The sequence below is a fragment of the Curcuma longa genome, chromosome 12 (genome assembly GCF_044706935.1).
Source record: "Curcuma longa cultivar G26 ecotype Majalengka, Jawa Barat chromosome 12, ITB_CL_G26_1.1, whole genome shotgun sequence".
NCBI lineage: Eukaryota > Viridiplantae > Streptophyta > Magnoliopsida > Zingiberales > Zingiberaceae > Curcuma > Curcuma longa.
In genome coordinates this window covers 1743751-1756500 of record NC_133872.1, presented here as the reverse complement: position 1 = coordinate 1756500, position 12750 = coordinate 1743751, and the positions used below count along the sequence as shown (strand labels likewise).

General features: G+C 34.2%; 1 protein-coding gene across 1 annotated transcript; it reads right to left on the bottom strand.

Moving 5' to 3' along the window:
• Window positions 1-1315: 1315 nt before the first annotated feature.
• On the bottom strand, window positions 1316-9595 carry LOC141843346 (protein TPR3-like). The gene is made up of 27 exons (XM_074731427.1): window positions 9472-9595; window positions 8942-9050; window positions 8657-8836; window positions 8469-8582; window positions 8224-8382; window positions 7200-7377; window positions 7001-7124; window positions 6807-6922; window positions 6533-6695; window positions 6315-6424; window positions 6151-6220; window positions 6003-6076; window positions 5823-5918; window positions 5649-5744; window positions 5397-5524; window positions 5070-5304; window positions 4829-4993; window positions 4654-4743; window positions 4390-4536; window positions 3430-3540; window positions 3161-3340; window positions 2958-3086; window positions 2789-2884; window positions 2436-2624; window positions 2192-2358; window positions 1614-1870; window positions 1316-1523 (listed from the first exon to the last, which is right to left on the bottom strand). The coding sequence occupies exons 2-26, from the start codon at window positions 9019-9021 to the stop codon at window positions 1660-1662; spliced, it is 3408 nt and encodes a 1135-aa protein (XP_074587528.1). The 5' UTR covers window positions 9022-9050; window positions 9472-9595; the 3' UTR covers window positions 1316-1523; window positions 1614-1659.
• Window positions 9596-12750: the final 3155 nt, after the last annotated feature.

Sequence of the window (12750 nt, the reverse complement as noted above, 5' to 3'; positions counted from 1 at the left end):
TTGTCAAGGTTTTTCGCTGGATCTCATGAAAAACACTAACACGTTAGTGTACCTAAGCATGCTTTTCCAAGTACGAGGATGCTTGATGTACAAAAAGCCCTTGGCCGTGTTGAGTTTGTTGTCGATGCATGCTTGCAGTTTGATTCTTCTAGGTTGTGAATCGCAATGTTGACGTTTGTGTTCATTGATGAAGCTCATGTTTATGCACAATTTTCTTGTTACGGTTGAATGAGAAAAGATGTGCTTAGAGAAGCAAGATGAGATCTGTGGCTACGCTACCAAATTTGCTGGTAGATTATCGACTAAGATCCCATGGAATGATATTGATTAATGAGATGTCAATTTTGCCATCATTAGCATGTCCTAATTACTCAGGTGCATAATGAATGATCGATATTTTCAGTCAATTAGAGAGGATAATTTTGACAACAAAAACATAAGATCTAGCTTGTTAAGATGTTTGCATCTTAAGTGTTTCTTCCCAATACACCACAAATTATAATTATGAATTTACTTTTACCATAAGATCTAGCTTGTATGATTGAAGAATAATTTCAAGTTTTCCAAATGCCGATAGAAACTGCACAACTTCTTACAAGAAACAAATTTGTGTTACCTTTTCTGTTTACCTAAATTCTGAATCTCATATAACTTTAAATCTTCATCAAGAATTGTTAAAAGTGATATTCTAATGCAATTTTCAAATCAATTTCCTTCAGCGTGCCTTGTACATTTAGTTTAATAGTTTATTTTATGTGCCTCTAACAATAAAAGATAATCTATTCAACCATTCACATCTAGTTATACATGGATATTCATAATACAAGCATACAATCAAGATACATTTTTATATCAAAGGAATAAAAAGGGCACGAATATCGTGCAAATGCTATTGGTTTTTTTTTTATTTTAGATAACTCATTTGTTTCATAAAGAATGTGTTTGCGATCTGGAATTCTGCAGGTTCTTCTAAGGCATGGAACCCAACAAATTAAGAGTAAAAGAATATCAATTATTTTAACAGTGGCCTAATTGCTTGCTCCTGAGAATGATCAAGCTAATTTAACAAGCAATCCGAAAGTAAGGTAAGAATTGAAAGAAAAAAGATTACATTATGTGCATATTGTGTCAACTTGTCTGAGAAATCAAGCCAGGTAACAATTTGCTATACTCGCGCATGTTTTGCATGAACTCCATGTCGGATCCCACGGTACAATAAGTAGAACACCACCAATATTCTCCCTGAACAAGTTGATAAATTTAGATCAACAATGAGCATTAACTTTGAAGTCAGTCAATAGCTACCTGGGAGAGATTGCAATTCAAGCATACATCAGATTTCTGGGTTCTGATCCATATCATAAACAACCTTTACATTACATAAACAACATAATCAATTCTGCCATTGAATCTTTCTTTTGCAACGTACAAGTAAAGACACCATACAAAGGAAAAGCTACTGCAGAAATCCCTCTGCTGCTCGTAGGACCTACCCCCTAATACTCCTTTTTAGAACTAGACCACTGCAGATGAAAGCAGGAAAATAGAAGTTAGTGTTATGTAATCAAAGGGCAGACACACTAAAGTAGGAAGTTAGTGTTACTGGTGCATACCCTGTTAGAGGAAAAGGGTTAAATTTTGTGCTTTTAATAGATTCCATCACCTCTGTGGTTGATCTGAATTAGAGGTTCCAGGAGGGGGTGTGATGGACATACTACTTGCTGACCCATTCTCAGCTGGTGGATTTACACCCCATTTCCCTTCTGATTCTAGTGGCTCTAATACATATACTCCACCATCTGTCATGCCCAAGGCAAATTGATTTGGTTCTGATGGATGGGCAGCAACCACTAGTGGATATACAGTCGTGCTGTCGAAAAGAAAAAAAAAATGAATCCTCCATTGTAAATCTCAAGTAGCACACTTCAGTCTAAGTATTGTGCAACAAACATATGTGATAGACCACAGAAAAAGGCATTGAGAAAGCAAATATTGATCTACAATGTGGTTATTGACATAAATAGCAAATTTTCATATGATGCTGAAGAACTATAGCAACAACTGCAAGTTCACATTCAGTTACTTCTTGATAATGGTTATCACAAAGGTTCATGTCTAGCCTTGTATCCATTGTGCAAATTGCCGATGAGAGATTGAATGGTACAAAACATGCATAGATTCTTCAACATACCTGGAATTTCCAACAAGATAAGCAGCTGGAAGGATACGACATCGTAGAGTGAGATTGGTGGCATTGAAGATACATATTGTGGCATCTAAGAAACTAGCATATATCAACTGACTATCGCAAGAGAATGTCGCATGTGCAATGGGTGCAGAACCATCACGAGGAGACCACTGAAAGAAAAAGGCTCGCTGTTATTGAATGTATCATGACCTATATGATTGCAAAATTCACAATGTAATGCAAATACCTGCTTCACACTTTCTAATTTAGTAGTTTCATATAAAGCAATATGGGTCTCATGCACTGCTAGGAAGTGTATCTGATCCTGATGGAACTGAACACGCGTGTCTGAGATTGCTGCTGGTGTACGCCCAGAAGGAATTTGCAGAAGTCTGCTTCTCTGTTTTTCCCATCCATCAGTTCCAAACACACAAAGCTGCAAGGAAAAAAGGAACATTTACATTTGAAGATAAGAAAGCCTATGGCATGCCAACTCCTTTATGCTGTACTAAAACCCTATCAAACACAAGTTCAGAATTGCCAAATTGTATGCAGTATGTACTATTATTTATTTATAGTCAGACAAGAACACTGAACAACCTGCGCATCAGCTCCAGATGACACCAACACATTCAGAACACTTGAAAAGGCAAGACCTGTAATTCTCTTAGAGTGGCCCCTAATTTTGCTCTTGACCTGAATAAGAATAATTCTGTAGGTTACAAAATTCATTACACAACTATCGCATGCTGCTGCCATAGGAAAGTACCTCATCAACTCGGACATTATAGATCTGAATAGTAGAATCTTCCATTCCTATAGCAATTATATTATTGTCTTGTGGATGAAATGCAAGAAAAGTAGCTGCAGGTGGAGGTGCCATGAATGTTGTCATAGTCTGCCATGAAGAACAAAATTGTCAAATCCAGAATATAACATGACCTGTGTTTTGTTATATGATATATGGCTAACCTTAAATGTCATCATGTTGAATAGGGATATCTTCCCTCCTGATGCTGACATAACATAAGAATCATTCTTTGAAAGTGCAAAGCAGTGGACTGCTTCTTCGGGATTTGTATCAGTTATTTCATTAGTCATCAAAATGCCACTTGGTGGTTGCCACAACTGAGGAGCAACACCTGTTGTCGCCTGCGATAGCATATAATTGGCAAACTGAGAAGACTTTGTGTAGTGACATAGAAAAGATGGTACTGTGGAAGTATTTATCATATCTTCACCTTTCCACTTGAATGACGTTCATTACGAGGCCACTTCCAGAGTAGATGAATTGCATTTGATGCTAAAGCCAAAATGGCAACCCCAGAATTGGTATAAATTAGTCTTGAAATCTGTAATATAATGTTCAAGTAAGGACTTCCAAATAATGTTCTTTCTTCCCTAGTATCCAATCACTTAAATCTTCAGTGGTGACTGAAATTGATCTAACAGGTTTATTAGAGTAGTCAGAATAGATGAGAAATAAAAACAATATTAGCTTTATTAGCCTATCAGATTATCTCATTTAATATGCCACTTCAATTGAGCAACTATTTCACCAAGCGCATGGAATGTAAACAAATGGCGCAGATAGATACCAAAACACCTTTCCCTCAAATCAGAGAAAAGCAACAGAAAATATAATTGACAGTGAAACAATTCAAAAATGTCCAGACTCTCTTCCGGACATATTTCTCAAGCAGAAACAAATAGTAGATATGGTCATAGTTTCCTGACTTCCTAGTTGACTTCTCAAGAATAAATGTTGATGTTTTCAGTTCCACAAAGAAACTAAAGTATTTTGACAATATTTGGTGATTCTATAGTAGGTCCACAAGATAAAACTCCGCCTAACAGCAGACAAATCCTGGATTACTGAACAGAAAATTTACTCATTTGATCCCAAGAAAAGATTCATGATGTTGACCCTATGTCTAATCGGATACTTGTTAGCAAAATATAACAAATGAAAAGAAGAAAACAAAGTTTAAGTAGCAACGTCATATGCACCTTTCACATTGGTGCAATTGTCCATATATTATAACCACAAGAATGTCAAACTATTCGTTTGTGTTGATATATTATCAAATAGAACAGTATGTTCTTGTTTTTTATGATATTCGCCTGAATACACATTCAATATACACCACAAGCACCATACAATGTTTCACAAATGAAATCCTAAGCTATAGAGATCTAACCTTGCTTGTCCTAAGACTATCTGGGAGCCTTAAAGATCGGCATTGAGCTGGTTCATTGACTTCAGTAAGCTTCCAGATCTTTGATTTTTCCATTGATTCATCAGCAATTCTTGGTTTGACATCAACCATGTTTCTGCCATCTCCATTCTATCAATTTCAAAACAATGTTAGAACAGGAATTTGCAAATTGTACAAGATGAAAATATAGAAGAGAAAAATAAAATCTTATATTATAGTTTAGAATGAAAATCAAAATTCAGAGACCATTCCAGCTATTGCCATTGGTGGGGCAGTTCTATCAGTTATTCCAGAAGTAGTTGCGACAGTAGCAGCAGACAATGAGTTTACTATAGGCTGTATCAGGAAACAAAAACATCAACAAATTCATCTCATTTTATGCAATAAGACAAGTAGTTAGCCTTAATTCACATAAAGGTACCTTTGTTGCAGTCTCTGAAACAGCCCTAGAAGCATCAAAGGAGCGGTTTTCAAGTGTGCGCAAAAGGCGGATTCCATCACCATTTGCCAAAATTTTAATACCATTATCATGAGTGGAAACAGCCAATAGCGTTCCTTCCTTGTTGAATCTCATCCTTGGACTTGCCTAATTTGAAAGTTGATACATAAGATTTCTTCTTTAAGAGTTAATCATAAGAAGCCAAAAAAAGAAGAGAGATTACAGGTAGGCCACCATCAGCATCAACAGTTGTTAGAAGATTAATATTATCCATATCCCAGAATTTGATAAGAAATTCATCACCAGCAGCCAGAAACCGGTTTCTAGTAGTATCAAATTGCACAACACCCAAAGAACGTTTCCGGAAACCTTGGTAGGTCCTCTTCACAGCTCCTTCACTTTCATTCCACTCAACAATGAATGTCTCCCCTTCTTTACTTGTCCCACATGAAAAGAGCCTAAAAAAATGAGGAAATACCAAGATGGTGAGGAAGATAGAACCAATACATGCTAGCTTGTCCCAAAAGGCCCAAGAGACTTGGAAATGTACCTTGAACCATCTGCACTATAAGCCATTGTAGTGCACCAGTGTCCTGGAGCATCATAATCCACCCTGGATCCCAAATTGTCATACAACCATGCCTTTATTTTTCCATCCAATGCTGTTGAAAAGATGAACTGCAAGTCAAAGAAGAAAATAACAATCCTTGAAAATTCAACAAGGAAAAAAGCTAAAGACAATAAGCCATTCCAGAGTTAAGATCAATTTGACAGAAAATTAAAGCCTAAACAATTTAACCACCTGAATGTTTTCTTTATGATGTGGACAAACAGAGTAAACAGGTGCCTCGTGACCTTCAAAGGTGTACTGTTTTGTACCACTAGTTGCATCCCACACCTAATGTACCACAAACTTAGATAAAAGCATCAAGAAAGAAAAAAAAAATAGTGCATAAATTCAGAGTTCTATACCCACCCTAATTGTTTTGTCATCTCCACAGGTGATTATAGCAAGCTGCTTATTGGGATGAGCAAATGCAATATCATTGACACCACCAACATGAGCATCAATCTGTTATTGGGATATCAAAAGTCACAAATAAGGCTAAATGGAGCAAACAATTAATTTAAAAAATGCATCTAATGGTCTTCAAACCTCCAAGTGCTGTCTAATATCATCACCACCATGGTAAGAATATATTTGAACAATGTGCCTTGAGTAAGCAACACCTACACAATAACTTAGAGATATTACGATAAGCATTATCAAGTCTTATTTGTTTTTCTGTACAAAATTAGCTTACCAAACAAGGCGCCATCAGGACTCCATATGATGCGATTAACTGACACAGCAGGATCCTTAACCAAAGAAGCCTGGGAAGCACAGAGATGTTAAAAAGAACAAAGAAAATAACATGAGAAACAAAACCAAACAGCAATTCATAACATCAATGAAGCGAAATCAGACCTGCAGGGACATGGAGCAAGTACCAAGCTCCCAAACCTTGAAGTTTTTAAGAATTAATCTCTCCCTAGCGCCAACATCCCATAATGCAATCTCACCAACATTTGTACCGACTATGATATGCCAACCAAAAGAACCCACATCAAAAAGCAATGAACATTAAGTGCTAAAGCCTCAAAAGAAAATAAGCATGGAATCAGTAATTTACTGAAAAGAAATACCGAGAAGAATAGTTTGCTGGATTGGATGAAAATCCATGCTCATAGGGTTTGATCCTTGGCTCAGTGTTCGCATAACTGTTTTGGGCAAGTCCTCCAGCGAAAACGTAGCCTGGTTATGGTTCTGAGCATAGGAAACTGGCAATATATTGACAGGCAGATTTACCTGAATCATGTAGTCCACAATTAGAGAAAGGATCACCAAACAACCAACAGAATCTATCACAGGTCCAGAACCAAAAAGGAAATTTTCATAGAACAGAAACATTGAGCAGACCTCGTCAGATATCCCAAGGGGCCTTGTTCTTTTCGATACATGGTCAGAATCTGCAGACGCATAGTCAATAGGAGGGTTGGCAGTTGGAGGTGTCCTTGGATGCTTTAAAATTGCAACTGCATTCAAGAACAAAGCATTTCTTAAGTTATCACCAATAATCTTCAGGCACTAGCAATCACAGTGCAACACACTACCAGGATTTGTAGGTGCATTGAGGCCAATAGGTCCACCAGAGACAGCTGGATGGGTTACAGCTGAAGGATTAGACATCCAACCAGCAAGAGGTGTAGGAACAGGTGCTGGAGCAGGTTGAAAAGGCTGGAGAGAAACATGCCAGTAATAAAACATAATTCTCATAACAAATAGCACTTATAATAAACATAGGAAAATTACCCCATGAGCACCCAATTGAGGAAAACTTCCTGCTTTAGGCATGGTTCCAAGCAGTGGATTGTTTACTGGTGATGGAGCAAGAGCACCATTTGGTTGCCCACATGAATGATCAACAAAAAGGGTTTTTATATCTGGATTTGGCCTAGGATTTTTGCACAGCTGATGCTGCCAATTTAAACTGCCAATCACAAATTATTAGTGAATCAAATACTCATCAACACATACCCGATACTCCAGAGTTGAAAGTTAAAACCAACACAACAAGCGACTGGAAACCAAAAACTCTCTTAAATGCACCATATCAAGCTCATGTTCATGATTTCCTAGTGTTTTCTACCAGGACCAACATTTATTATCTAGAAGTCTCATCAAGTAATTAACCATGTCACTCTTCGATAAATTACTGTATTTGATAATGGAGAAGCTTCTAAGAGATTAGAAGTTAAAATAACTGTCATATTCATAATATATTTTGAATTATTTAAACATGTACATAGAAATAAATCATAAGGAACATGTACACTCATTTTCTTGTACATAATGGCACATACACCAAACATTCTTATGTCGATTTCTGCAGACCCAGGTAATGATGAAAATGACAAACACAGAATTAGGTGGCACTTGAGACATTTTCCTACCAAATTTTTACAACTTCTCCAATTCCAAAAGCTGGAAAACTTCAATTTACAAATAGGAGGATTTATAACATACTTAACATTTTTGTTTTGATGTGACAAGTGGCATCCATTGAGAAGCACAAAGAAAACTATGTATAGTTGCAAATTGCTCTGAAAAGGCATCCAAACTCCAAAGATACCGAGTGAACATAATCAAAACCCTAAAATTACATTTAGGAAAGACTTGGAATCCAACATGTTAAGATTACAATACTCTGGAGAGAATTAATCATTAGAGTACTTTTAAGATTGTAAATAGTACTTCCTAAATTGTTAATAGATATAACAAACTTATCGACATGAAGATGAAGCACTTTGAGATTGACCAAATTGAGGATTCATACCTCTGGTTAATTAAGGTGCGCAACCGAGAATTTTTTAGGTTTGGGAACTGTAGTTTATCTCGGAAGAGGGGATTTGCTTCAATTAGCTTCTTGAGTTCAACAAGCATGATTGCCCTTGCTGATTTTGTATCCCCATACTTTGAAAGTTGCTCATTTTCCCTGAAAAATATGTTTAGCACATTAGAAACGAGAAAGTCTCAGTAGTAGTTTACGCTAGTTGAATATAAAAGTTCAAAAGTTCAAACCTGAAGTTCTCTAGAGTCAGAAGCTGAGTAATTTCCTTAAATAGTTCCTCATTAAATGAGGCAAAGACCTTCAAATCTTTCACAAGGATTTCAACTGCCTTAGACCGGTCATGTCTAGGAAGGAAAAATAAGTTTGGAGATTAATTTCTCAGAAATATCAAATCAAAATAACAAAAACCGGAGCCTACTTGTCCAATGCTTCGAGATACTTTTGCTTCCGTATTTCGAAGAAAATCTTCATGGAGTATCGATTGTCGTCAACCTTAGTGAAGCCAGAAAGATATTTCTCTACATTATCCCAATTCCCATTGTGCACCTCATCCTCAAAATACTTCATATTGAAATAGAAGCCAGACTCTTGTTCAAGCCTGCACCCAAAAACCGCACAAAGATTGAAAAGAAGTCACGCAATGGCACACAGAAAGGCTACTCAAACAACCAAATAACAGAATTTTTTTTAAAACGAAACCAACTTGTGAACTGTTTCCTTGAACTTCTCCTCGTCGAGGAACTGCAGGATCAGAAACACCAGCTCTCTACTGAGTGACGACATCGCGTTCCACCAACCTCTTCCTCCAAACCCTAATCATAACATAAAAAAACCAAACAAAACAATCAGATCTACTCAACAACGCCATAAAACACAAAAAAGATCCAGCTTCGGAGATAATCCAACGGTCCAATTCAAGACGGAAGTCAGAGTGGACCATCTCAACAGGTCAAAAGTGGAACGAGAAGCGAGAATGACCGAGGAACAAACATACACCACCAAAACCCTTCATTCACAACGGAGAGAACCACCCGACGTCTAGGGTTCCCGCAGAACGGCGGAAGCACTCCAAAAAAATTCCAATTGAGGATGAAGGAGAGCAAATAAGGGTCAAAGAAGGAAAGAAGAGGAAAGGGGGAAATTGTGCGGGCAGAAGAAATGAAAGCTGAGACTTTCACGCGACGATTCTAACGCTAAAAAGGCGGAAAGAAGCCGGCGACGATCCGAGCTCACCTCCGAGTCGAAGAAGCTACAGGGCGACGGCGGCGACGACGATCGATCCGAGCAAGCAAAGCGAAGACCACCAATAATTTAGACGGCAAGCCCGCTCCTTAACCGGCAAGAAAAAGAAGGGGAAAAGAAGAAATAAGCAATCTATATCCACTGTCGACGCAGCAGAGTCGTATTTAAAGGCAAAGGAAAGACGAGTTGATAACCACAGTGGCTTATCAAATTGATAAGCGAATCGGCATATGCGTACGACAGATAAGCTAAGTTATTATGAAGTTTTTTTTTCATTTAAGACATTGATAAGGCCATTAATGAGTGGGCCCCACATGCGCATTTGCATATAATTAACTGCAGCGGAATCCGCGAGCTGTGGAGAGGCAACGGTTTGGGATCGCGGGATTTGCTGAATGGGTTCGGACAGACTTATATCTCGAAAAGCCAATAGGAGGACGATGAGTGAGCTTTAGGCTGGCGCAACGGATGTTCCCTGGTATGGCTAGTGCACGTGACCAGGAGAATCTGACATGGAGGATGTCGGCTGACGTGGTGATCGCCAAAAATAATACGAAGTTTTAAAAATTTTAAAGCAGAAGAAATTATGGAAATAAAAAGCTTCGGCATCTGTAGCTGTTGTGACTTGTTTTTCAATAATTTTAATAAAAATATATATATAATGATAATTACATTTTAATTTTTGAATTAAAATTTTTTTGTTATGTTTTCTTTCCTTTCTTTTTTTCCTTAATTAGCATATTTAAAAAAATTAAAATAAGATAAAGCTATTTTAGTCAAAAATAACTCCAATATCATACAGAATTATGAGCAAAACACTTTTTAACTAATTAAAAAAACATTATGTTGATATTTATTTTGTTGGGCAGATATAGGAAATAAAAATATAATAAAAATAATGAAAAAGGACAAAAGGATTTAATTCTATTCAATTCAATTCATCTTATTTTATTTTCATTTAAATTGGACAAAAATGGAAGGATTCCCTTTTGATTTATGTCCAAGAACAAAACAAAAAATATTTGCAATTAATTTTTTTTTGCTTTTTTCCCTTAATTTAAAACTTTTATAAACTTTTCTAGAATATCTGCGAGCACTCGTTAAGCTGATATTTGAATAATTTTCTTTTGTCCCCACATGAGAATGAACTGCAGCCATATGTTTTTGATCGAGATAAAACCGAGGTCACATCTGCATCAAGTCAATGATGTGATTTTAATCATGATTCTATAGAGATTTGTCTTAAACGGGATGATAAATCTAAGTTATTGGCGTCCTTTTTGATAGGATAATCGTGTATTTTTATTTTTATTTAAATGGTTGATTAAAAATTTCTATGAAATCAGATATCTTTTTAAAAAAATACTTACGTAATTAAAAAAATAAAAAAATAATGTGATTTTAATTCTTTTTAATGAATTAATTAAATAATTAAATATTTTGATAAAAAAAAATTAATAGCCCTTTATTTTTAGAATCTCATTGTGAAACAGACTCGTTAAACTGAAGTCATACGTCAATTATACTTTTCTTTATCTTAATTTATTAAATTTACATTTGATAAGAAAAATAATTTTTCCAATAAATGTGAAGTTTATGATAAAGAAAAAAATAATAATAAAACACTATCAAAAAATAGGAATCTATTTCTGAGTGCTGTTCTGTAGAGAGAAAACAACTTTAAAATAATCAAAATGTTATTATCAACTGAATATGGGAGGACACCAGATTTTTTTATTATATTTATTTCACAAGATTAAATTAGATTATTCATTGAGTGGTGATGTAACATGGAAAGTGGAAACAAATATTTAAAATATCAAAGAAACCTACCATAATAATATCAAAATCTTTTGGGTATAAAGTTAAAAAAAACATCTAGACACCTCACCCTATCAATTTCTCATAAAATAACATAAATATTCTTCACTACTATACTATTTATAATTACAACAGTTAAAAATTCGTAACTCCAACAACTATAAACAATTATGATTTTAACTGATACAACAGTGAGTTAAATTGTATTGTAATAATTATGAAATTATAATTATTATAATATAAAAATTAGATGAAAAATAATAATATAAAATAATATTAGAGGATATTTTAGATAAATATATATTACAGAATAGTGAAATAAGATTTTTTTAATAAAAAAATTAAAATAGGCGTGCTTTTCATTTTTATCCGAAAGTTTTTTATTACTTGTGACTAAACATATATTTAAGTATTATTTGAACATCAAAACAGTTTGTTTGCTGCAACAAAATCTCAACTATCTTTTAGGTCAAAAATAAACTTTTTTTTGAAAATTTAAAATTCACAAATAAAATATATTAGTCTTCATCAAATTCATTCCTATTCAATGAAATTTTATTATTTATGTGAGTGAAAGGACATTTACCATTAACCACGGGAAGGTGAGTAAAATTTTAATTAAATTATTTAAATTAAAATTAAATTCTAATTTTAATTCAGTTTAATTATTTTAAAATTTTGATTATTTTTTTTTAAATTAGATTAATTCGGTTCAATTTTGATTTTAAAATTTCTTATTCGATTAAACCGAATAAATTGAATTAATCAAAATAAAAAATAATTTATAAATTTTCAAGTTAGTAAACTTAGAAATCATATCCCTAACTAATTGATAAATTTTTTATAATATTTAAAAAATTTAGTTATTTCAATTAATTCGGTCAAAAATTAAATTAATCGATATTTTATCGGTTCGATTTATTTAATTTTTATTTCAAAATTTGATCAGTTCAATTAGTTTAAAAAAATTTGATTCGGTTCAATTTTGATTAATTTAATTCGATTCGATTTTAACTTAATACTCAACCCTATTAACTACTCCTAAAAAAATTAGAATATCTTCAATTAAGGAATTAATTATAATCCTTAAACATGTAAGACTCGGATGAACATTTTATTATATCGTTTTTTATATGAAAAAAAAAATCACAAGAAATGAAAAGGTACTAAAATTTTTATAAGGGTTGTTAATAACTAATAAACAGTACAACCGAATTTATTAATTATGAAATGATTTGATTGATCACTATTTTTCTTAACAAATAAGATGTTAGATTAGATTAAGCTAGAAGATTTAGTAAATTTTTTGGCAATCAATCAAATATATTAGATTTGATAGAAATTTTTTTTGTAGAACTGTGATTTCCTATTATTCCGCAACCAGAATCAATCTATATAAATAATTGCTTCTACAATAGACAAAGATTACATATTCAAGCAGGCAGTGAT

What these genes read in the sequence shown, in the direction of transcription:
- LOC141843346 (XM_074731427.1), bottom strand. Translation starts at nt 9,021, where the DNA reads ATGTCGTCACTCAGTAGAGAGCTGGTGTTTCTGATCCTGCAGTTCCTC. An exon ending in CTCAATTGGGTGCTCATGGG is followed by an intron (nt 7,125 to 7,199) that starts GTAATTTTCCTA and finishes GTTTCTCTCCAG; the next exon opens with CCTTTTCAACCTGCTCCAGC. An exon ending in GAGATGACAAAACAATTAGG is followed by an intron (nt 5,745 to 5,822) that starts GTGGGTATAGAA and finishes GTGGTACATTAG; the next exon opens with GTGTGGGATGCAACTAGTGG.